General features: G+C 39.9%; 1 protein-coding gene across 3 annotated transcripts in view; it reads left to right on the top strand.

The window, feature by feature from the left end:
* The window catches only part of TMPRSS7 (transmembrane serine protease 7), a 48,095-nt gene that overhangs the window by 14,602 nt on the left and 7,395 nt on the right, over positions 1-26,098 (top strand). For all 3 annotated transcript variants that reach the window (XM_081234086.1, XM_081234084.1, XM_081234085.1), the window contains 8 exons: positions 686-914; positions 2,244-2,374; positions 5,141-5,253; positions 16,836-16,942; positions 20,089-20,225; positions 22,496-22,603; positions 24,699-24,809; positions 25,609-25,725. In XM_081234086.1, coding sequence (XP_081090212.1) covers positions 686-914; positions 2,244-2,374; positions 5,141-5,253; positions 16,836-16,942; positions 20,089-20,225; positions 22,496-22,603; positions 24,699-24,809; positions 25,609-25,725 — 1,053 coding nt within the window. The remainder of the gene's footprint in view (positions 1-685; positions 915-2,243; positions 2,375-5,140; positions 5,254-16,835; positions 16,943-20,088; positions 20,226-22,495; positions 22,604-24,698; positions 24,810-25,608; positions 25,726-26,098) is intronic.

Raw genomic sequence — 26,098 nt, forward strand, 5'->3', positions numbered from 1 at the left:
CTCCAAATCAGTATCCTTTTTGGCTGTAGTTTTCCTGTTCACATGATGGTGTTTGTTAGTGTTCTTTCCATTGCAAGTGACAGATATAATATATTCAAACTAGCTTAAGCACAAAAGAAACGTGATTGCCTCATATAACTGGGACATACGTGGAATATGCTGGCTGCAGGTATGGTTGGGTCCAGGTTCTAAGATAAAATATTGTGAAGACTCTGCATTTCTGTTTTCTTCTGCTGAGACTTCATCAAGTGGGTTCTTCCAATGTGGTGGCATAAATGGCCACCAGCAGATCCAAGCTTATGACTTATCAGTTTAGCTACCATGGTGGAAAAAAACCTCACCTGTATTTTGAGAAGTCCTTGGGCTGAGTTTCATTGTCTCAGATTGGCTGACATACCCACTCCTGAAACAGCTGCTTTGGCTCTGATTGGTCAGTCTGGGTCGTGTGCTCACTTCTGGACCTAGGGTGAGTTTAACCCCAACCAAGCCACATGGACAGGGTAGGAGTAGTTTCTCAAAGTAAAATCTAGGTGCTGTTATCAGAAGACATGAGAGTGGATTCCAGGCTGGCAAAGACAGCAGATATTCTCCATGTGAGCTCTTTTGCTCTTTACTCTTCTATAAAGATTTCTAGAAAAATCATTCCTAAAACAAAACAAAGCAAAATAAAGTTCTGTCTCCACAGACAAAGGCTGCTCTCAGTACTTCTACGCAGATCACCTGTCTCTCCGCTACCCTCTGGAGATTTCAGCAACCTCAGGGAGGCTGATGTGTCACTTCAAGCTGGTGGCCATAGTGGGCCACCTGATCCGTCTCTCGATAGAGTCCGTCCGGATTGAAGCCGACAACTGTGTCACCGACTCCCTGACCATTTACGACTCCCTCTTGCCAATCCGGAGCACCATCTTGTATAGGTATTATGCAGGCACTCTGGTTGGCAAGTGAAAAGAATTTTTAAAATGTCTCTCTTTTGCAGTATCTGGCTTGCCTTTGGATTTTTTAAAACCATTTTTGTATATACTCATGACGTCAAAGATTGACCCGTGCCCTATTTAGTGCCCCCTGTATTAGCCAGAGCCTATCAGACACAATGTTTGCTTTTCACTTGTAGCATACAACAGTCAAAATCATTGGGAACTTCAGTCAATAGTTTTGATACATATTTCAGTTTGTTTTGGTTTAATTTTACTTTCATTGCAATCACAGTGAAGGCTACTGTTTCAATAGAATGTGAGAATAAATATTCTATTATGATTGCATAGCATTAGTAAAACAAATTTTTTTTCCTTATAAAGATAACACAATGTTTATTGTGAAAATGAGGTCAATCAGAGAAAACAATGTCAATTATCTTACATTTCCATTACCCAGAATAAATGTCTGTTATATTTTTGCATACATTCTTTCATTCATACGTGTACATAATTACACACATGTATACATATACATATCCTAGTATTTTTTACTCACTAGTAGACATCTTTTTATGAGTGCTTAATATTTTGGTAACCTAGTAATGTCAGTTAGGCTTTATTAAGAATTTGCTATTTTTACTCATTGTGCTAAAAGGCATATGAATTATCTTATCATTTTAAATGATGTTTATGTATGTATATAATAGTATTTTATGTAAGTTTACGTATTTATATTTTGGTGGTGAATGAACATGTTAAAAATTCAAACAGTGTCTAAAGATTTGTAGTAAAAAGTAAGTTTGTCACTGATGCTCACCCCTCAATCACTGTTTTTGGTTTCTTTTCACTATTCCCAGACATATTTAGTTATTATCTCATTTAATGCTCACCACAATGCTATGAGGAGTATACTGATATTATTACTACCATTTCAGAGTCGGGAAACTGGCATTTATGAAGAACTAGTTACTTCATTGCCCAGTTAAGTGATAGAGCTGAGTTCTGAACCCAGTTTTCCCTGGTGAAGAGCCCATGACTTTAGCTATTAAATACCCTGCCTGTATACCTTGTTTGTTCTCAAGGAGTGTCCAGTGACAGCCATCCAAGAGAATTCTTCATTAGTCACTAGACAAAAATTTTTGCAGCTATATCAGCTCCGCTCCATCTGTAGTGCCCTCTGGCCACTAATTGATGAAGACCTGGCTGGTAGAGTCTGATTCACAGGAACTGTGTGGATGGCCCAAGAAATGTGTGGAATTAGTGGTGGATGGAGGTCCGATCCTCAATAACCTATTATTTATGTGCTTTTGTTTTGTTATCTGGTTTCAGAATTTGTGAACCCACAAGGACATTAATGTCATTTGTTTCGACAAATAATCTCATGTTGGTGACATTGAAGTCTCCTCAGATACCTAGGCTATCAGGAATCCGGGCATATTTTGAGGTCATTCCAGAACAAGGTAAGCTTCCCCAGTTGAAAAAAGTAATGAGAAATACTTGTTACGATAGATACTCCAGTCTTATCTCTCCCAAGGCTGTGTTGTAATACTAGTTGCATTAGTCAGGACCCTGAGTCAGGGTCTGGTTCAAAAAGGGAGATGGTATTCGTTATTCTAACAGATAACTTAATGTAAAGAACTGTTAACTCGTACAGAGGTGTTAACTGGGTAACTCAAAAGGCAAAAAAACAAAAACAAAAAAACAAAACACAAAAAAACTGTAAGGTATCATGGATGTAACACATGTAGGAAACAACTAGCACTGTAGATCTAGAGGAACAAAGGAAAGGAATTGGAATGATTACAGTTTAGGGCTTGGAGAAGTGGGGGTGGTCTGTGTAACGGAACTCAGACCTCCGCCCAGCTGGTGTTGGTGTCTATAAATTCGGAGGCAGGTGTTCATGAACCTGGGACCCAGACCTTTGAGGAGAGGGTGCCAGACAGCTGAGCTGGCATCATTTAGGGAGACACAATAAAGTGGAAGTTGGAAAACCTGCTAACAGATTCAACTCTGTTACAGGAAGGAAGAGTAGCTGCGAGGGTGAAGCAGCATTGCTGGGGTGACACTCCCAGGAATAAGAAACAGAGTGAAGTTCTATTCTTCCCTCTCCAGCCTTCTAGTCTCCCTTTAGCACCCCCTACTGGCAGAGCCTATCAGGTAGTGAAGGACAGAAGTGGTTTGTATAGTCCAGCCCAGCCTTGCAGAACAGAGTAGAGAGGGGTGGGTTTGGAGCTGAGGGACAATAGCTCAGTAATTAGCACATTCTTTCATGAATTCTCATTTATAGTAATGCACGTAAGTGCCATCCTAGAAAGTGCTCATGATGCAAAACCCAGAGGTCTTTTTTTGTTTGTTTGTTTGTTTTTGCGGTACATGGGCCTCTCACTGTTGTGACCTCTCCCCTTGCGGAGCACAGGCTCCGGACGCACAGGCTCAGCAGCCATGACTCACGGGCCCAGCCACTCTGCGGCATGTGGGATCTTCCCGGACCGGGGCACGAACCTGTGTCCCCTGCATCGGCAGGAGTACTCTCAACCACTGCACCACCAGGGAAGCCCAAAACCCAGAGGTTTTAATGGGTTTTTCTAGTGAGCAAAAAGTGACCTCCTCTTTTCTCTTTTTGACTTGGGTTGACAAAGTCGAACAAAACAAAATGAAAAGAGCCTTCACTGAAACTCTAATGTTTTTGTAATATTTGTTGCCTTGGAAACTGGTCAGATCTTACAGGTCATGTCTTGGTACCTTCTTTATGAGCATCAACAAAGCTAAAGGAGTCAGAACGGGAGATGGGGGTGAGGAGGGAAGAGAATTGGGCTTAAGTAGATGGTGAGAGCTACAGGTTCATCACTATATTAGGGCAGTGGCTCATTTTGATAGGTTTTCCTCTGTCAAATTATTACAAAAAAATGTAAAATTGATTTATTGAACTAGATATTTGAGATAGTGTTAGGTTGAAAATTATCTGTAACTCCAAAGGTTAAAAATAGAATTATAACAGAAATATTATAGTGGGATTTGTCTATTCACTCAACAAATATTTACTGAACATCTGTTGTATGCCAGAAATGACTGTAGGTGTTAGGGAAATAGTAAACAAAATAGAAAGAAAATCAGTGCTCTTGGACCACTTATATTCTAGCAGAAGGATGACCATAACAGTAAGAATAGACATGTAGATTGTCTTATTTAAATAGTATAACACATTATGAAAACTGGATATCTCTTGAACAACAAATACGCACTAATTTGAGCAAAATTAACTCAGAAGCTTTAAAAATATATATTTACAATGCTGTATGTCAAAATATACATACAGTGTTAATTGTTAATTATATCTCAATAAAACTAGAAGAAAAAATATATTTAAACCATATTTTTTAAAGAAAGGAATAGCATCCTATAGATCTGTAACCAAAATAAATGATTTGAAATAGCCAGGAGATGGAAGCAACCTAAGTGTCCATCATCAGATGAATGGATAAAGAAAATGTGGCACATATATGCAATGGAATATTACTCAGCCATAAAAAGAAATGAAATTGAGTTATTTGTAGTGAGGTGGATGGACCTAGAGTCTGTCATACAGAGTGAAGTAAGTCAGAAAGAGAAAGACAAATACCATATGCTAACACATATATATGGAATCTAAGGAAAAAAATGTCATGAAGAACTTAGGGGTAAGACAGGAATAAAGACACAGACCTACTAGAGAATGGACTTAAGGATATGGGGAGGGGGAAGGGTAAGCTGTAACAAAGTGAGAGAGTGGCATGGACATATATACACTACCAAACATAAAATAGATAGCTAGTGGGAAGCAGCTGCATAGCACAGGGAGATCAACTCAGTGCTTTGTGACCACCTAGTCGGGTGGGATAGGTAGGGTGGGAGGGAGGGAGACGCAAGAGGGAAGAGATATGGGAACATATGTACATGTATAACTGATTCACTTTGTTATAAAGCAGAAACTAACATACCATTGTAAAGCAATTATACTTCAATAAAGATGTAAAAAAAAAAGAGATTTGAAAACAAGTATAGACTTTGAACAGTACATTAGCTATACATCGTAGGGTACTATTTTTTTAAAAAAATAGTTTAATTTCAAAAATATATAAGCTTATTGACCAAGAAAATGTGCATCTGTAGTTAAAGAAATGTATGCTGTCTATTTCCCATAATCTCACAACTGCAAATCATTGTGTGTTACTGGATATTTTTTTCAGAATGTGAAAACACAGTGTTGGTCAAAGAAATCACTGGCTTTGAAGGGAAAATTTCAAGTCCATATTACCCAAGCTACTACCCTCCAAAATGCAAGTGTACCTGGAAATTTCAGGTAGCCTAGTTTTAACAGTATCTTAGAAAATTGTTGCTATCCTATTTTTAGTAGCTATTTATTTTTGAATTTAATAATACTTATTTTTTTAATTACAAAAAGAATGTCAATTTTATAATATTTAAACCTTATTAAAATATATTATCTAGAACATGAAAGTTTGTTGTAATTTCAAGCCGCTGCTCACAAATTAACTGCTTTTTGCAGACTGGGGCTTATTTGTCCAGTTTCTTACTTTGTATTAAAAAGAGCAAAGACATTGTTATAGGATCAAACAATTTATTTTATTATGGTAGAGCTCATTTATTAATTTTTAATTACTTCATCAGCATTATAATGAGAATAATAAATAATAAATTGAATTAGGCAATATATATTTCAGCTGTATAAGCAAAGCGGAGTGTAAATTTATATGAAATACATATGTCTCCCTCTGGCACTAGACAGGTAGTCCCTGGTTTTTGTTTGTTTTTCAAAATCTCAGTGTGTAACCTATTTTTCTTTCTCCAGCTGTTATATTAATGCAGAGGGAGGTCGCCTTTGCTCTTTCAGCATATACATATGAAATCATTTTTGTGGGGCATAGCAGTTAGATGTAAGTGACAAGCAGTGTCTAGTTTGTATTCATTCAACATATTATTATTAAATGCCTGCTCCGTGTCAGGCAGTATTCTGAACACTGGGATGCATGAGATCTCTCTCTCTCTCTCTCTCTCTCTCTCTCTTACACACACACACACACACACACACACACACACACACACACACACACACAAGCTCTGCTGTCATGGAGTCCTCTATAAAGTAGGGGGAGACAGGTGACAAAGAAATAAACAAGTAAAATACATGCAGTGTGTTCCATGATGGTACAATGCTATGGAGAATACAGCTGGAGAGGGGCTCTGTAGCTGAGTGGGAGGGTGGCGGTGTGAAAGGTAGGAAGTCTGGGATTTGTTGTCTCAAGTAGGATGGTCAGGGAAAGCCTCACTGACGAGGGGACTTTGCATAGAACCTTGAGACACGAGGGAACTAACCTGGTGCATGCTGAGGGTAAGAGTGTCGCGGGTAAAGGGAAGAGCTGAGGCAAAGGCCTCGAGGAGGCAGGAGAGTGCTCGCTGCATGTAGGGTTCGTGCGCAGTCCTAACAGTTAAATATTGAAATAATTTTATTATACCCAAATCTCTACCTACTAGTAGGCATCCTTAAATTATTTTTTTATCATTATCCCAAATATTTAAAATATAATTAAGACATAAAGGTTCTGGATTCTTGCTCACTGCCAGATTCTTGGTGCCTTAGAGCAGCAAAAGCTCAGAGCCTCAGGTGACTAGCAAGTCTGAAGGTGGGGAGAGGGGTAGATGGAAAGAGAAGAAAAGAAGCGTTGGGGAAAGAGGAGGAAAAGACATGAAACCTCTGCCTCTTCAACTCTCCAATAAGCAGAGTTATCTTCTTTATAATATCTAGAACAAGAAAGACCCCATTCCCAGAAGCTCCATCAAGTGTTTGAAAGTCCTTTGAGATAAAACAAATGTTGATCCCATGGTAACTCATAAGATTTAAAAGGAAAATCCCGAAACGTTGCTGTGATTAAGTTTTAGTCAGGGTACAAACAAAAATATCAGATCACTTTCTGTTTCACTGGGTCAAGGGTTAGAAATGCTGAACAATAGGAAATCTCTATAAGGAAAAGAGCATGGGGGTGGGGGATGGGAAAGGTGAGACAGGAAACACTGGGGACAGACTTGAGCGATGACACCATTCCCCAGAGGTCAAGGTTGGTTGTTCTCAGTGAGGAGGTTAAATAAAGCTGTTGCTTCGTTGGAAGGTTTTGAACAGCCACCGATAGCTGTGTGACAGCACGTTTCTTTTTTTTTTTTTTGAATTTTTGAATGTTATTTTTTTTTATAGAGCAGGTTCTTATTAGTCATCTATTTTATACACATCAGCGTATACATGTACATCCCAATCGCCCAATTCATCACACCACCACCCACACCCCCGCCGCTTTCCCCCCCTTGGTGTCCGTACAATTGTTTTCTATATCTGTGTCTCTATTTCTGCCCTGCAAACCGGTTCATCTGTACCATTTTTCTAGGTTCCCCATATATGCATTAATATACAATATTTGTTTTTCTCTTTCTGACTTACTTCACTCTGTATGATTGTCTCTAGATTCATCCACGTCTCTACAAATGACCCAATTTCATTCCTTTTCATGGCTGAATAATATTCCATTGTATATGTACCACATCTTCTTTATCCATTTGTCTGTCGATGGGCATTTAGGTTGCTTCCATGACCTGGCTATTGTAAATACTGCTTCTATGAACATTGGGGTGCATGTGTCTTTCTGAATTACGGTTTTCTCTGGGTATATGCCCAGTAGTGGGATTGATGGATCATATGGTAATTCTATTTTTAGTTTTTTAAGGAACCTCACCTCCATACTTTTCTCCATAGTGGCTGTATCAATTTATATTGCCACCAACAGTGCAAGAAGGTTCCCTTTTCTCCACACCCTCTCCAGCATTTGTTGTTTGTAGATTTTCTGATGATGCCCATTCTAACTGGTGTGAGGTGATACCTCATTGTAGTTTTCATTTGCATTTCTCTAATAATTAGTGATGTTGAGTAGCTTTTCATGTGCTTTTTGGCCATCTATATGTCTTCTTTGGAGAAATGTCTGTTTAGGTCTTCTGCCCATTTTTGGATAGGGTTGTTTGTTTCTTTAATATTGAGCTGCATGAGCTGTTTATATATTTTGGAGATTAATCCTTTGTCCGTTGATTCATTTGCAAATATTTTCTCCCATTCTGAGGGTTGTCTTTTCATCTTGTTTATGGTTTCCTTTGCTGTGCATAAGCTTTTAAGTTTCATTAGTTCCACTTGTTTATTTTTGTTTTTATTTCCATTACTCTAGGAGGTGGATCAAAAATATTTTTGATCAAAAATCATAAATAAGGGGCTTCCCTGGTGGCACAGTGGTTGAGTGTCCGCCTGCCGATGCAGGGGACACGGGTTCATGCCCTGGTCCGGGAGGATCCCACATGCCGTGGAGCGGCTGGGCCTGTGAGCCATGGCCGCTGGGCCTGCGCATCCGGAGCCTGTGCTCCACAATGGGAGAGGCCACAACAGTGAGAGGACCGCATACGGCAAAAAAAAAAAAAAAATCATAAATCAAAAAGATTTATGTCAAAGAGTGTTCTTCCTATGTTTTCCTCTAAGGGTTTTACAGTGTCTGGTCTTACATTTAGGTCTTTAATCCATTTTGAGTTTATTTTTGTGTATGGTGTTAGGGAGTGTTCTCATTTCATTATTTTACATGTAGCTTTCCAGTTTTCCCAGCACCATTTATTGAAGAGACTGTCTTTTCTCCATTGTATATCTTTGCCTCCTTTGTCATAGATTAGTTGACCATAGGTGCCTGGGTTTATCTCTGGGCTTTCTATCTTGTTCCATTGATCTATCTTTCTGTTTCTGTGCCAGTACCATGTTGTCTTGATTACTGTAGCTTTGTAGTATAGTCTGAAGTCAGCAAGTCTGATTCTTCCAGCTCCATTTTTTTCCCTCAAGACAGCTTTGGCTATTCAGGGTCTTTTGTGTCATGATACAAATTTTAAGATGATTTGTTCTAGTTCCGTAAAAAATGCCATTGGTAACTTGATAGGGATTGCATTGAATCTGTAGATTGCTTTGGATAGTATAGCCATTTTCACAATATTGAGCCTTCCAATCCAAGAACATGGTATATCTCTCCATCTGTTGGTATCATCTTTAATTTCTTTCATCAGTGTCTTATAGTTTTCTGCATACAGGTCTTTTGTCTCCCTAGGTAGGTTTATTCCCAGGTATATTATTCTTTTTGTTGCAATGGTAAATGGCAGTGTTTCCTTAATTTCTCTTTCATATTTTTCTTCATTAGTGTATAGGAATGCAAGAGATTTCTGTGCATTGATTTCTGTGCATTAATTTTGCAACTTTACCAAATTCATTGATTAGCTCTAGTAGTTTTCTGGTGGCATTTTTAGGATTCTCTATGTATAGTATCATGTCATCTGCAAACAGTGACAGTTTTACTTCTTCTTTTCCAATTTGTATTCCTTTCATTTCTTTTTCTTCTCTGATTGCCATGGCTAGGACTTCCAAAACTATGTTGAGTGATAGTGGTGAGAGTGGACATCCTTGTCTCATTCCTGATCTTAGAGGAAACGCTTTCAGTTTTTCACCATTGAGAATGATGTTTGCTGTGGCATTGTTGTATATGGCCTCTATTATGTTGAGGTAGGTTCCCTCTATGCCCACTTTCTGGAGAATTTTTATCATAAATGGGTGTTGAATTTTGTCAAAAGCTTTTTCTGCATATATCAAAATGATCATATGGTTTTTATTTTTCAATTTTTTAATATGGTGTATCACATAGATTGATTTGCGTATATTGAAGAATCTTTGCATCCCTGGGATAAATCCCACTTGATCATGGTGTATGATCCTTTTAATGTGTTGTTGGATTCTGTTTGGCAGTATTTTGTTGAGGATTTTTGCATCCATATTCATCAGTGTTATTGGTCTGTAATTTTATTTTTTTGCAGTATCTTTGTCTGGTTTTGGTATCAGGGTGATGGTGGCCTCATAGAATGAATTTGGGAGTGTTCCTTCATCTGCAATTTTTTGGAAGAGTTTGAGAAGGATGGGTGTTAGCTCTTCTCTAAATGTCTAATAGAATTCACCTGTGAAGGCATCTGGTCCTGGACTTTTGTTTGATGGAAGATTTTTAATCACAGTTTCAATTTCATTATTTGTGATTGGTCTGTTCATATTTTCTATTTCTTCCTGCTTCAGTCTTGGAAGGTTATACCTCTCTAAGAATTTGTCTGTTTCTTCCAGGTTGTCCATTTTATTGGCATAGAGTTGCTTGCCATAGTCTCTTAGGATGCTCTGTATTTCTGTGGTGTCTGTTGTAACTTCTCCTTTTTCATTTCTAATTTTAGTGATTTGAGTCCTCTCCCTCTTTTTCTTGATAAATCTGGCTAATGGTTTATACATTTTGTTTATCTTCTCAAAGAACCATCTTTTAGTTTTATTGATCTTTGTTATTGGTTTCTTTGTTTCTATTTCATTTATTCTGCTCTGATCTTTATGATTTCTCTCCTTCTGCTAACTTTGGGTTTTGTTTGTTCTTCTTTCTCTAGTTCCTTTAGGTGTAAGGTTAGATTGTTTATTTGAGATTTTTCTTGCTTCTTGAGGTAGGCTTGTATAGCTATAAACTTCTCTCTCAGAACTGCTTTTTCTGCATCCCATGGGTTTTGGATCATTGTGTTTTCATTGTCATTTGTCTCCAGGTATTTTTTGGTTTCCTCTTTGATGTCTTCAGTGATCTCTTGGTTATTTAGTAACGTATTGTTTAGCCTCCATGTGTTTTTGTTTTTTACATTTTTTTCTCTGTAATTGATTTCTAATCTCATAGTGTTGTGGTCAGAAAAGATGCTTGATATGAGTTCAATTTTCTTAAATTTACTGAGGCTTGAGTTGTGACCCAAGGTATGATCTATCCTGGAGAATGTTCCATGTGCACTTGTGAAGAAAGTGTAATCTGCTGTTTTTGGATGGAATGTCCTATAATATCAATTAAATCTATCTGGTGTATTGTGTCATTTAAAACTTGTGTTTCCTTATTAATTTTCATTTTGGATGATCTGTCCATTGGAGTAAGTGAGGTGTTAAATTCCCCCAATATTTTTGTGTTACTGTAGATTTCCTCTTTTACAGCTGTTAACAATTGCCTTATGTGTTGAGGTGCTCCTATGTTGGGTGCATATATGTTTATAATTGTTATATCTTCTTCTTGGATTGATCCCTTGATCATTATGTACTGTCCTTCCTTGTCTCTTGTAACATTCTTTATTTTAAAGTCTATTTTATCTGATATGTGTATTGCTACTCCAGCTTTCTTTTGATTTCCATTTGCATGGAATATCATTTTCCATCCCCTCACTTTCAGTCTGCATGTGTCTCTAGGTCTGAAGTGGGTCTCTTGTAGACAGCATATAGATGGGTCTTGTTTTTGTATCCATTCCACAAGCCTGTGTCTTTTGGTTGGAGCATTTAATCCATTCACATTTAAGGTAATTATCTATATGTATCTTCCTATGACCATTTTCTTAATTGTTTTGGGTTTGTTTTGTAGGTCCTTTTCTTCTCCTGTGTTTCCCACTTAGAGAAGTTCCTTTAGCAATTGTTGTAGAGCTGGTTTGGTGGTGCTGAATTCCCTTAGCTTTTGCTTGTCTGTAAAGCTTTTGATTTCTCCATTGAATCTGAATGAGATCCTTGCTGGGTAGAGTAATCTTGGTTGTACGTTCTTCCCTTTCATCACTTTAAGTATATCACGCCACTCCCTTCTGGCTTGTAGAGTTTCTGCTGAGAAATCAGCTGTTAACCTCGTGGGAGTTTCGTTGTATATTATTTGTTATTTTTCCCTGCTCCTTTCAATAATTTTTCTTTGTCTTTAATTTTTGCCACTTTGATTACTATGTGTCTTGGCGTGTTTCTCCTTGGGTTTATCCTGTATGGGACTCTCTGCACTTCCTGGACTTGGGTGGCTATTTCCTTTCCCATATTAAGGAAGTTTTCTTCTATAATCTCTTCAAATATTTTCTTGAGTCCTTTCTCTCTCTCTTCTCCTTCTGGAATCCCTATAATGCGAATGTTGTTGTGTTCAATGTTGTCCCAGAGGTCTCTTAGGCTGTCTTCATTTCTTTCCATTCTTTTTTCTTTATTCTGTTGCACGACAGTGAATTCCACCATTCTGTCTTCCAGGTCACTTATCTGTTCTCCTGCCTCCATTATTCTGCTATTGATTCCTTCTAGTATAGTTTTCATTTCAGTTGTTGTATCGTTCATCTCTGTTTGTTCTTTAATTTTTCTAGGTCTTTGTTAAACTTTTCTTGCATCTTCTTGATCTTTGCCTCCATTCTTTTTCCTAGGTCCTGGATCATCTTCATTATCATTATTCTGATTTCTTTTTCTGGAAGGTTGCCTATCTCCACTTCAGTTAGTTGTTTTTCTGGGGTTTTATCTTGTTCCTTCATCTGGTACATAACCCTCTGCCTTTTCATATTGTCTATCTTTCTGTGAATGTGTTTTATGTTCCACAGGGTGCAGGATTGTAGTTCTTCTTTTTTTTTTTTTTCTTTTTGCGGTATGTGGGCCTCTCACTGTTGTGGCCTCTCCCGTTGCGGAGCACGGGCTCCGGATGCGCAGGCCCAGCGGCCATGGCTCACGGGCCCAGCCGCTCCGCGGCATATGGGATCCTCCCAGACCGGGGCACGAACCCGTATCCCCTGCATCGGCAGGCGGACTCTCAACCACTGCACCACCAGGGAGGCCCTGTAGTTCTTCTTGATTCTGCTCTCTGCCCACTGGTGGATGAGGCTATCTAAGAGGCTTGAGCAAGCTTCCTGATCAGAGGGACTAGTGGTGGGTAGAGCTGGCTTTTGCTCTGGTGTGCAGAGCTCAGTAAAACTTTAATCCACTTGTCTGCTGATGGGTGGGGCTGGGTTCCCTCCCTGTTGGTTCTTTGGCCTGAGGTGACCCAACACTGGAGACTACCTCAGCTCTTTGGTTGCATTAATGGTGGATTCTGGGAGGGCTCACACCAAGGAGTACTTCCCAGAACCTCTGCTGCCAGTGTCCTTGTCCCCACGTGAAACGGAGCCACCCCCCACCTCTGCAGGAGACCCTCCAACACTAGCATGTAGGTCTCGTTCAGTCTCCTCTAAGGTCACTGCTCCTTCCCCTGGGTCCTGATGCACACACTACTTTGTGTGTGCCCTCCAAGTGTGGAGTTTCTGTTTCCCCTAGTCCTGTCGAAGTCCTGCAATGAAATCCTGCCAGCCTTCAAAGTGTGATTCTCTAGGAATTTCTCCTCCTGTTGCTGGACCCCCAGGTTGGAAAGCTTGACGTGGGGCTCAGAACCTTCACTCCAGTGGGTGGACTTCTGTGGTATAAGTGTTCTCCAGTCTGTGAGTCACCCACCCAGCAGTTATTGGGTTTGATTTTTCTGTGATTGTGCCCCTCCTACTGTCTCATTGTGGCTTCTCCTTTGTCTTTTGAGATCATGTTTCTAAATGGAAATCATGTAAAAAATAATTTGTGACCTGTAAAATATCTTTGCACTTAATAAAAATGATGAAGAACTGCATGACTTAAGTAACAAAAATATTGACTCAGATCATGATAAAACCTTTTCTACACAAGAGTTAATTTTATCATCCCCAATCCTTCTTAGTGACTGGTTTGATTTCCAAATCTACTGAAGAACAATCAATTCCCTTCTCAAACTCACTTCCAGCTGAGTTTTTAAGGTCTTATTTATCTGAGAAGGATTAACTCTTGCTCCAACTTAAAGCTCATCTGATTCTTCTCTCAAGCTCTCCTGTCTGTTCAACAAATGTTTGTTGAATGTCTGCTGCATGTCACTCACTGTACAGGGATGCCTAGTAGCAAGGTTACCAAAGTCCTTCTCTCACAGAGCTAACAGACTACAGGGCAGGAGGGAGATATTAAATCAATAAAACCAAAAAAGGACTTTGAGGTTATAATATGTCATCTACATTTGTTTAGTACTTCAGTGTTTTCAGCACACATAATTTTATTTGCGCTTCAAAGCATACCTCTGATGTAGGAGCTATATTCTTGTCATTTTATAGATAAGGAAACAGAAATGGGGACAAAGCATTTGCTAGAGGCCACTCCAATAGTAAGTGACCCAGGTAGGATTAAAAGGAATCATGCCCCCTCCATAAATAAATTCAGCAGCCTCTCCTTTTCTGGGCTCCTAAAGATGTTCAGCTTCCCTATCTGTCATAACATTCACTTATCTGAACATTCATCTCCCTCTCTCTTCCTTCTTTTTGTTTTCCAAATAATCAGTTTTGTTTTAGAGTCTTAGAAGAAAAAGTAAAGCAGTCCCTTCAGTTGTTTTATCACAGATGTCATCAGCCCAGCACCATCCAGTTAGGTCCACCAGACATAAGCAGGGATCACTGTGGGCCATGCAAGTTCACCTTCTCATGTCACACAGGAAATAGATGGGATTCCCCAGAAGAGAGCCTCTCTTCCATGATTCTGTGGCAAGCATATTTGCCAAAGAATTTTCCAGTGCTCATCTGAGGTGGGTTCTTGTTTGTGTATACACGTGTACACAACCACTGGCAAGTTAGGGGTTACTGAAAGTAAGGCATGTCCTGCATTTTGTTACCATCACTGACTAGAGAGATATTTAAATACAGCAGTTCCAGATCAGAAGAATTCCTCTCCTTACTTGGTTACAGTTTCCAAAACAAAGGTACAGCGTTGGGCAGTGGGAACAGAGAGTACAGAACATAGAGGGAAATAGCGTACTTAGTAGTTTCACGTTTCTCATTCATTTGTTGAAATAGCTTGCAATACTTCGTGAAACTGCACCTCATCCATCCATTTATCAAGCACGGTAATATCAGTAGAGTCTCTTGGCCAATCTAAGCATGAAAGTAGAATTGTGTATGATTCTGTGTCAGTGGAATCAGTGTGCAAGGGGACATATTTCCTTTCACTGTGGAGAGGCTTTTTGCTTGGGGTGCATATAAATCCATTTTGTTTCAGAGCTCTGGAACTCAGTGAAAATGCCTAAGCAAGCTTCTTTGTGGAGGATTGCATTGGAATATGTTCTCATGCTATAAAATTTAATTGATTCCTTAAATATATTTACTATCTTTCAGTTCACATCTTCTTTTTTTTAATGTGAAGAAATAACCAAATGACAAGAGTGAAAAAAATGTGATGTGTGTTCTTATGAGCCTTGTGAGTCTTATGGTGAATGAAAGACAATCCTGTTCCTCTGGGGTTCCCGACATGGGTTTCCAGGCAGTGCTGAGAAAAGGGAGGCCTTCAGAGAAATGCAGGACTGGTTTGAGTTTCTGGTCTGTGTTGGGAAAGTTGCTTGTCTTTGGTTAGTCTAGGTTCCTTCTTCTATAAGATGGGAATCATACTATCTGCCTAACCATGTTGTTATGTTTAAATCAGTCATAAAGTGCCCAATCCATTTCCTCTCAAAGGTAGATTAAGGTGGGAGGGGAACTATATTTAAACACAAGTTAGAAAGAAGCACACCACACAGCAAAGAAACTATAACATAAAATATGATGACATAACTGAAAAACCAAATGTCTGTCAGAGCAATAAAAGTCAATGGACAAAATTCATCTGTTAAAGGAATAAGGCAGTAGGATTGAATTGCAAAGTATTACCTAAAACTTAAATGTATGTTGTTTTTAAAAGACAAAATGAATTTAAAAAGTGATTTTGTAAAGTTGAAAATAAAAGGATGGGCAATATCATACTAGGCATATGTAAACAATCAGAAAGCAGGGATCACAACCTTAATGCCAGACAATGCTGGAATTACGGCATTCAGTGGGAAAAGGAAGGCAGTCTGCAGTGATAAAGAGGGTGATCCACATAACGATCTAATTACTACGATTATTTATGCACCAAAGGATATAGCGTTAATACTCGTAAAACCTATATGAGGTACAAAGAGAAATGGAGAGTGCTTCAATAAGAGATTTTCCTTTCTCTTGGCTCATGACAGAGACAGTGAGGGACAATAAATAAGGCTAGGAAGAGTATTAAATCATACAAATAAAGAGTTTGGTAATATATATAAACAGAAATTACCCTTTTAAAAAAATGACCTTGGGGCCTTCATAAATTTGATCCCAACAAAATTGTTAGTAAATTAAAAAATTAAACGCTATACTGCAATAAATAATCTGTTATCTAACTCAGGTAGAATTTAAAACCTTGAAAATAGGGAAGCCAAAATTCTGCTCCCTGGAAATGTAAGAACTCTCTCTTAAATAATTCCTGGGCTAAAGTGAAAATTAAAACAAAAATTATGGCATATCAGATGTGATGTATGTGCATGTCATACAGTGCCACAACAAGGCCAGTTGCATTGCGTGTGTGTACGTGTCAGTGTGTGGTGTGTGTATGCGCTCACTTGTGCACGTACCACATAAGTAGCTGCTTCTCTTGTTTGATCTCTTCCAAGAAGACATAGGGCTGACTCAGAAATGTCTGAAGTACCAAGGTTTAATATGAAGAGGATGCTGATTCATTCCTCCTTTACCTAAAGAATCAGAATAGTGCCTTAAATAAACTGTCATTATTGTCATCTAAGGAGGAAAGTGTGTAAACTTGCTAACAAGTGGGTGTTTTCAAAGTTAAGCTCACTTACTTGGAGGAAACTGAAACCTAGAGGTGATCTAATGTATCTATCTCAGCTCATCACACTGGGGCGTCACAGCTGCTCCTTGAGCACAGGGTGTGCTGGGGGCGCAGCTCACTTCCCTCTCTGTCGTGCTCTCCTCTTCAGGTCAGTTTGTTCAGGGGAACTGGTCTACCCCACCAAGGGCCACAGGGCACAGTGAATAAAATGCCCTTAAAATAGCAAGCCCAAGGAATGCGTTCTGAGTAACAAAATCTTAGTCTGAAACATATTCTTCAACTGAGTCATTTTTCTGACTTACGTTTGTTTTTTATAGACTCCCCTATCAACTCTCGGCATAGCACTGAAATTCCATAATTATTCAATAACCAAGAAGAGTATGAAAGGCTGTGACCATGGATGGTGGGAAATTAATGAGCACATGTAAGTGGTTTCCATATGTGAAGAATCCAATGAAAAGCCTCACCCAGGAGTTCAAAGCCTTGGATTCCTTTCCCCCAGAGAGTCTGCACTTTACTATTTACAGACCGGGGAACTGAGGACTACAGGAGTTAAATAACTTGCTCAAGGTCACTCAGCTCATAAGAGGTTAACCCAGGATTCAAGTCCTTATGGCTCCCAAGTCCCTGTTTCTATCACTGCTCTGTGCTGTTGGGCTATGGATGTACACGCTCCCTACTTTACAAAAATAATTGTCAGAAAAACCATTGCAGCCATGGAGGAAAATAATAAATAGAAGTCCTGATGATTACAAAAGCTAGAAACCATTAGCCAATTCTGTGCAGTAGGAGAAAGAAGCTGAGAGAAATTTAGGCGCCTGGGCTTCCCGAACTGATCTAGAAGGTCCTTACTCTCTCCCTTAATTCATCCTTTAGCTCTTGTTATGTTTACTTGCTTCTAAAGTTATAATAGGTCTTGTATTAAAAAAAAAATACAGGATGCCCTGTCTTTGCCAAATAGCTTCTCAGTTTACTTTAAGGAAACTTGTGAAGTTAGCCTTCGGGACTTGTCTGCTAATTCTTTGCTCACAGCTATTCCATGAATGAAACCTTCCCTTTCTAAATGATTTTCCTGAGCAACCTTCTTTGATTTCATTTAGACTCTTAGATGACTTGCTAAATAGTCATTGATCCTAGAATCAATGACTTGGAATAGAATCTCCCTGAATTAATGGCTTTATTGGATCCATTATTAACATGTGGCTTGTACTCCTTTTGGGAGTATTTTTGAATCAAGGGTCTATTAAGTAGGAGGCAGAAGACCTAGGTTCAAATTGCAGCCTTGTTGTTTAGTAGCTACATTAACTAGGACAAATTATTTAATCACTTTGTCAGTCTGTAAAATGAGGTAATGAGGTGGGGATTTTTGGTAAGAATTCAATGAAATGATGCTTACCACACACCAGATCATCTTAGCTATGATTAATATGATTAATAGGATTGCTAAGGAAATGACATTGGATGCATAAATACTATGGAATGTGCCCCAAGGCTTGAAAGATATTGCATTTTGGTATTTAATTAGAGGTCCAGAAAACAAATCTTTACAAATCTATTGTAAGCTTGTATGCTTAAAATAAAGCAGTGCTTTGAAAATGAGATGCTTTTTCCCCCTAAGTAACAACCCCTGCCACCCATGATGTATTGCTGCCAAAATATGAATAGTTTCCTCCTGCAAATACCAGGAAAGCTCTCTGCCCTAAATACTTTCCCTGAAGGACCAGCTCTTCATTTTGTCTTGTGGGTTGGCTGAAATTCTATCTGATTCTTTTGATACTAGTTGTACCCATGGGATTTAAAATGCCAGCCCTTCCCATTATCAGTCCTTTTCATTAGAAAGGCTCTAATTGAACTAATTCCTGGCACCTTGCTGCTAAGGTTAGCCTAAAGGCTTTGGGTCTGTCATGGAGAAGGAAGAAAAAGTAATGCTGACACCAGGAAGCCTAGTGATCCTGAATTCAGAGAACATAGGGGTGGGGTATGAGTGCTCAGGGCACCTAGAATGCAGTATATAAACCTGAAGAAATGGACAGCCTTCCTAAGCTTTTGTCCAGCAAAGTTCCGGAGGGCAAGGCTGTTGGTGCGTTAGAAAGTGCTAGGGTTTAGTATCCGGTGAACTGTGTCCTAATGCTGCCTCTGCTTACTTACTATTTGGACTTTAACAAATTACTTCACCTCTTTATGTCTCAGTTTTCTTACCTGTCACGTGTCTGCCCACGTAAACTAACACTTGCTGGGTTTCTCCAGTCTCTCGCTTTATTTTACTTTCATTTCATAAACCTCCACTATGCCCCATTACATACTGTCCCCCTGTAAACTCCAGCCCAAGCATGGTTTCATGCTTGACCCCTTTCCTCTTAACTCCTCTTTAATGTCGAAGTGAGGCTAATCTTTGCAAGAAAACTCTAGTAAATATTAATGGAGAATTCCAATAAAAACTATGAGATACAGATAACAATCATCATGATTTTAGAATGCAGGCTTCTGATCACAAGATGACCAACTAGAGTAGACTCTGGCCCCAAAAGCTTGACTAGGCTTTCAGGCACCTCTCAGATGCTGGCTTCTGCTTAGCCAGGTGGCCACCTGCAGCTGCTGTCTCTTCCTCGTAACCCCGGGGCTGGTCTACCCGCCGATCAGCTCCTGAACTTCAGCCAATTGCAAAGATTTGTCCTGAAATATACGTGAATGTTTTGAACTGTAAAATGATAGGTTATCCCTGTGCTCTTCACACTGAATGCCAACATCTGACCCATGAAACGTGTGGTTCCCAAATGCTTTGGGGACCTGGAGTGATGGGCATTCACAGATTCCAGTGGAGGACGTCCTCCTTCAAGCCTAGTGTCTACTGTTTCCCTTTGAGAAACACAATAGACACCTGGGAAAGTCTTGCTCACACAAGGCAGAAGCCTAACTCACCATGGGCCCCAGTGTAATTATACTTCATGTTCCACTAACGGCAGTGCTCATGCAAGGATAACTAATAGGGGGGACATTTTCTCCTAGGTGATGAAAAGAAAAACCAAGGTAGGGGGATATTGCGGATGGACATCACTATTTTGAAATTTTGCCAAGGACAAGCCCTGAAATGCATATCAGAGTTCAATTTAGATTGAAAGATTGTTGTCTTTTGCTTTAAGTGTTGCTGGAATTCTCTGCACGTTTTCAACCTGAGCTCATGGATTCCACTCTGCCCTGTAGAGAGATTTGTGGCCAGAGTAGGCAATTCTTTTTTTGTTAGGCAGTTATTTATGTTCAAAGAAGAGAGAGGCGTAGGAGAATTAAACCCGTATTTCTTCTAATTATAAGTATTGGTGAGGAAAGCAACAGGTAATAGATAGTTGGCAGTACTGCTATTGTTTTATTTAGCAGAGGAGAAAATCAAGGGGACAGAAGTGATTCAATGGCAATCACTTAGCATAGGATGGATAACTACCATCAGCTCTACCATAAGCATCTCCGTTTATGAAGCTTAAATGACCAAAGTATCAGTGAATTCGCTGATGACAGAAGACAGGAATGCAGTTGACAGGCCCTCATGCTGTGTGTCCCCCTACCCTTACTCCTCAGGTACTGCGGCTCCTACATGGATCACCAGACGATTTTCCGAGTGCCCAACTCCTTGGTTCACGTTCAGCTTCAGTGCAGTTCAAGGCTTTCGGACAAGCCACTTTTGGTGGAATATGGCAGTTACAACATCAGTCAACGTAAGCCGGGGATCAGCCCCTTAGAAAACCATGATGAAGGGTTAAACAGAGGCTAACACTTTATGACTCTAAACGATGAGAATTTAAGGAATGAAAACTCCTTCTTTATTTCTGCTATTGACTAGTATACTTTTATAATAATATTTAAATAACTATATAGTAGGAACAAAATATATGATAAATATTACATACAATTATGTATTTATTATGCTGAAGTTTAAATTATAGAAGAAATAATATCATTATTACAATTGAAAAGTAGTTTCTTACATTATTCCTGAAATATAGGACAATTTCTTGATTCATTGTTCTTCTTGCTGGCCATAATTTTTTGTAAATATGAGGTTTACGCCAACATTTGATGGATCGGAGGGCAGCAGTTGCAACTCACTGTGGCTTCTGATGCATAGAAGGACTGGTCTTTCAAGGAGAGTCCAAATATCAGCCTGCAGAGTGTTGAACTTCACACTGAGAACTGCTGGAACAGTGGCCAGGAAGCGGTCAGCAGAAAAGGCAATGTCTGAAGGAAGTCATTAGTGCTGGAGAGAGTAGATACTGACTCAGGAAATTCTCAACCCGTTTTTGTTTTTTGGTTTTTTTTGTCTTAAACAGTAGTCTCTGAGGTTTAATAATCTAATTGTATTTTTTGGTAGTAGAAATTAAAATATATGACAATTCAAAGAGGAGACTTTCGTCTGTATTCCACCTACAGTCACTTCTCCTGCCACTGGGATGCCACTCTGTGCTTGGAGAAACAGTGATTGTGTCTCAACCCATTTTAAAAGAGGGAAAATAAGAGTTGACCACTTAGGAATCCATGAGGTTAAGTCCTGAGAGAAAGCTCAGTTAGACCCTTCCTACTTTGTCAATGCTAATATACCTGCTTCTGGATTCAGAATTATTACACTTCTGAATATCAGAATATTATAATTCCCATCAATGATACAGGTAACTAGTAAGCTATCTTTTTTTTATTTTTTTGCTGTACGCGGGCCTCTCACTGCTGTGGCCTCTCCTGTTGCGGAGCACAGGCTCCGGACGTGCAGGCTCAGCGGCCATGGCTCACGGGCCCAGCCGCTCCGCGGCATGTGGGATTCTCCCAGACCGGGGCACGAACCCGTGTCCCCTGCATCGGCAGGCGGACTCTCAACCACTGCACCACCAGGGAAGCCCAAGCTATCTTATTTTTAACTCTTATTTCAAACCATGAATATTTCCTAGGAGCTCATGCTGTCCATCATGTGCCGTTGAGTTAGTGGTTGACCTGACCATGCAGCCTCCCCATTCTTTTGCACGAAGCACAGGCTAGGTAGCTTATAAAGAACAGAAATTTATTTCTCACAGTTCTAGAGTCTGGAAGTCCAAGATCAGGGTGCCCGGCATGGTCGAGTGAGGGCCGCCTTCTGGTCTCAGACTTCTCGTTGTGCCCTCGCATGGCAGAAGGGGTGAGAGCGCTCTGTGCGGCCTCTTTTATAAAGGCAGGCACTCATCCCATTCATGAGGGCTCTGCCTCCGTCACTTATCACCTCCTGAAGGCCCTGCTTCCCCCTACCATCACCCTGGGCATTAGGATTTCAACATATGAATTTGGGGGCTGGGGAACACAGATATTCAGACCACGGCAGAGAGAAAGGATTTACTATTACTATCATGTTTAGCTATAAGCCCAGGATTAAAGATTCCATTCCAGGGAATGGATCTTTGATGAGTAGCCTGGTTGAAGTGCCCTAGGAGTCCTGAGTTTTGAAACCAGTCACTAATCTCTCTAGGTCCAACTTCTAAGATCAGTGGTTACTAATACATTTTGCCGTAGAGATCCCTTGAAAATGTAATTAAAGGCACAGACCATCAGAATAATGCATCTGGTCATAGGGGATTCAGAAACACCAGAAGGCCATTTAAATTCCCCGGGGATTCTAAAGACTGCACCCTGAGCCTACTGGACTCAAAGGCGTCTTCCAGCTTTCTCTTTCTTCAAGTCTGTGATAAAGCCAGGTTGCTGAGTCGAGGATGGAGGTGTAGGAATTTGTACATGTGACCTGCCTGCAATGTTGACTCAGAGCTTCTGGTGGATTAGTTTGATTTCTTTGTTCTTAAATAGTCCTTTCTGGTCTTTCAATTACTAGCTATAGCTTTGCTTTGATGGAGAAATTGTATAATTACTACCTCTATGTTGCCACTCAGCCACTTAACAATTTACATTTCTTTGTTAATGTGGTCTGGTGACTTTTAGGGACCCACACAGATTTCCTATGTCTTATTGTCTCTAGCCTGTCCTGTTGGATCTTTTAGATGCTCCTCCGGTTTATGTGTCCCTCAGGCCCAGCGCTGTGATGGAGTAAATGACTGCTTTGATGAAAGTGATGAACTCTTCTGTGGTGGGTATTTAAGCTTTTACTATGACTTTCTTAGGAATAAATAGCTTGTCAGGATCACTGTTGCTGCTGATGCACATCCTGGGTCTTTTGTAGCTGTTATCTATTGCCACATAATAAACTATCCCCCAAACTCAGTGGCTTACGACAATCATTTGTTCTGGATCATTCGTCTGTGTGTTGTCTCAGGTAGGACCAATCTAGGCTGGCCTCAGCTGGTTGGCACTGCTTTAAGCCGGAGCCTCCTGAGCTTGGTTCTTCTCAGGTTGGGGTTGGTTCTACTCCTCATGGTTCTTTTCCTTGTTGAGCTAGTGGCCTGGCCCTGGCAGTGGTAGAAGCAAAGGAGGGGTGACCAAGAATATAAGGTTCCTCTTAAGTCCTGGCCTTGGAGCTGGCACATCATCACTTGTGTCATATTCCATCGGTCAAATAGCTGAGGCCATAGTCAAGGGGCAGGGAAGTTTATTCTGCACACTTTGGGGCCATGGCAAGGGTGGGGATGCATAATACTATCATAGAGAATGAGGATCGATGGTTAGTAGATCAATCAGCCACAATCTGAAACATAATCCTACTTTAAAGCACGGATCTTGCCTCTAGAAAGAAGTTCAGAATCTGCAGAGAAGTAAACACTTTCAGCATGCTCATTTATGGAGCACAGGTGTTGAGAATAAAAGAATTGATTTTTTTTTTTTTACCAGGATAGTTTGCATCAACATCACATTGGTAATAACTAAGTGGTGGGGTTTTGGATATTCTTATTTTGGGCAGAGAGTCTCTGTATTGGTTTTTCATTACTATTTGCACATAATTCCTGAATCTATCTCCAGTTTCAGGGAGTAATATGGGGAGAGTAGTTCACTGGACCATATGACACCACTGGCAACCCTTTCTCCTAAAGATCCAGAGTTTAATTCCAATACAATTGCAATGATGAAGCTATTTAATCTTTCTATATTTTGGAGAAATATTAAAGTTAATATAACTAACTGAAAAATTATGTTCATAAAAAAATAACCTGTAACTCTACACCCTTTTTTTTAATTGACAAAACAAAATAAAACCCTCTTAACTTAGGCTTCATTAACAATTTAAATCTATAGGGTCTTCTATTTCTTAAGAAAATAAACACCATTATATAGTGATTGAGGTTGCTTTTGTTTTTTATGTTATTTTTATTCCCTACTATTATGCTCCAAATGAAAGTGATTATTGTTACTTTGTAACAAGGACTGTTTTTTAGTAATTATCATATCTCATCATGCCATGTTGGGAGCTATTCTCTAGGAGTTGCCTAGGTACTAGATACTCTCAGAGTAAATAAATGAACTATTTCAGGGCAGCAACGTCCTCCCCCCTGCTCCTCACAAGACATACCTCTGAAAAAACAGGAGCAGATAACAAAAATGATAACTTTTCAAAAAACCAGAAATGTCTAAGGAATTATACCTTCTAAGAGTGCTTGCTACTATATTGTGTCTGTCACTGGTCTAAAGGCAATTCCCGAAAATATTCCAAAGAAGAAAAATTGTAATAGATTTACACTGGTATTTCCTAGTTCAGGGAATGAATGTCTCAGGGAAAAATAATTTTAAAGAGAGTTTTCCTTACCAATAGACTACAAGTCTGTTGTTCTTTAAGATCTCACATTCGTTAATCTAGTCTACAAACTTTTAGTGAGCACCTACTATTTGATCAGGCGCCAGAAGAACAGAGATGAGTAAAACAAAATCCCCAATCTCAGGACACTCCACTTTGTTTAGGAAGATAGACAAGTCCAATGTAGATAACAGTTTATGATTTTTATTTTCCTTAACATCTTATGATGCATTTAATTGTAATTAAAGAAACAAACCACCAGAGTTTAATGTATTTCTCCACAAGCAAAAGTCATATCTGACAAACTCAAAGTGCTAAGAATTACACCAAAATTTAAACATCTGCTTTTCCTCATGGAGGTGCCAGTTTTGAGAAAACACATGTTTTGTTTTGTTTAAGTCATCTTAACCATTTGCACATTCTGAGGGGCACTGCTGGTCATCAGGGAGTCCCAACTGATGTCTCGGGCTCACGAGCTTTCTGCCTGTTCTCCTTCCAGTGACTCTTAGACCTGCCTGCAACTCCAGCTCCTTCAGGCAGCACGGCCCTCTGGTCTGCGACGGCTTCAGGGACTGTGAGGATGGCCGGGATGAGCAGAATTGCACTCAAAGTGAGGAGGAGCCCTCTGCACTTTGCTGTTCTTCTAACCAGACTCTTCTAAGCCCAAATCAAAATATCTCTCTTGGGTTAGGGCAATCGGCTTGTCCCAGTTTCCCCATGGAAAATCCCAGGTCCAGGGAATCCTCCTGGGCCCAGACAAAGTGGAAGAGTTGGTCACTCTAATGGGGGTGGAGCGTGTGTGTGTGTGTGTGTGTGTGTGTGTGTGTGTGTGAGTGAATTCTGGAAGATTTTCCTTGCTGACTTGCTTCTAATGCTGTTCACGACTCAAGGAAACTGAGGATCGGATATAGGGGGATTTGACAGATACTGTGATAGGGTATGATCTATTCTGGCCCCTGCAAAAACACACACTGCCAGAGTTGTGAACAAATGTGCAGTAATTCACAAAATCTGTCCATTCCCCCCCACCCCCAATGGTATAAAAGGACTGAGTATGGTGTTGATTTTTGCTCAGAAATTTTCTTGGAGAACAAGGTAAAGTAATGGCAAAGAAGCCATGGCTTAAGCCACCGATATGGCCAACTGCTTGGCATCTCCCCTACAGTGGAAGAAAGGAGAGACTATTGGGTTGATTCTCAACCAGTGCACCTGCCTGCCTTCCTTTCAGTGGCTCTGCTGAGATGCAGGGACGGGACAGTGTGGGGTCGCTTCATTTCCCTCTGCCATGTTTCCCAGAGCAGCAAACACCGATCCTGTGGCTAAGCCATCCGTTGTGGACGGAATTCAGTGTCATTCACTCAAATCTGTCTCTGAGTAGGAAAAATCCTTTCTCCTTTGCTCATTTTTAGGTATTCCGTGCAACAACAGAACTTTTAAGTGTGGCAATGATATTTGCATTAGGAAACAAAATGCAAAATGTGATGGCACTGTGGACTGTCCAGATGGAAGTGATGAGCAAGGCTGCAGTGAGTAGAAACATGTTCCTTCTGATCCTTTGTATTTGTTCCTCAGTTGGTCTGTTTTCTCATTTTTATTCCCTTCTTGGTGTAATGCCCCAGGCAGAAGTTGCCACAGGCCAGGGAAGAATAGTAAACATTGGTGAACTGAATCTGAAATGGTTTCTCAGAATTAAAAATTCTAGGGTGGAGTCTGTCTTCTTTCTTGATAATAAGCATTCATGCACTAGATGTTTATACTGAGAACTTTCACTTTCTAATAACTCTAATCAAGGGATAAGCTCTTAAACTAAAAAACCTATGAGAAAGGAAATAGGTACTGGAATGCCATGGATGACTTTGTTAATTATGCCTTATGTTGTGATCAATGTCAAGTGCTGGT

This window comes from Mesoplodon bidens (genome assembly GCF_964165515.1).
Source record: "Mesoplodon bidens genome assembly, chromosome: 5".
Classification (NCBI taxonomy): Eukaryota; Metazoa; Chordata; class Mammalia; order Artiodactyla; family Ziphiidae; genus Mesoplodon; species Mesoplodon bidens.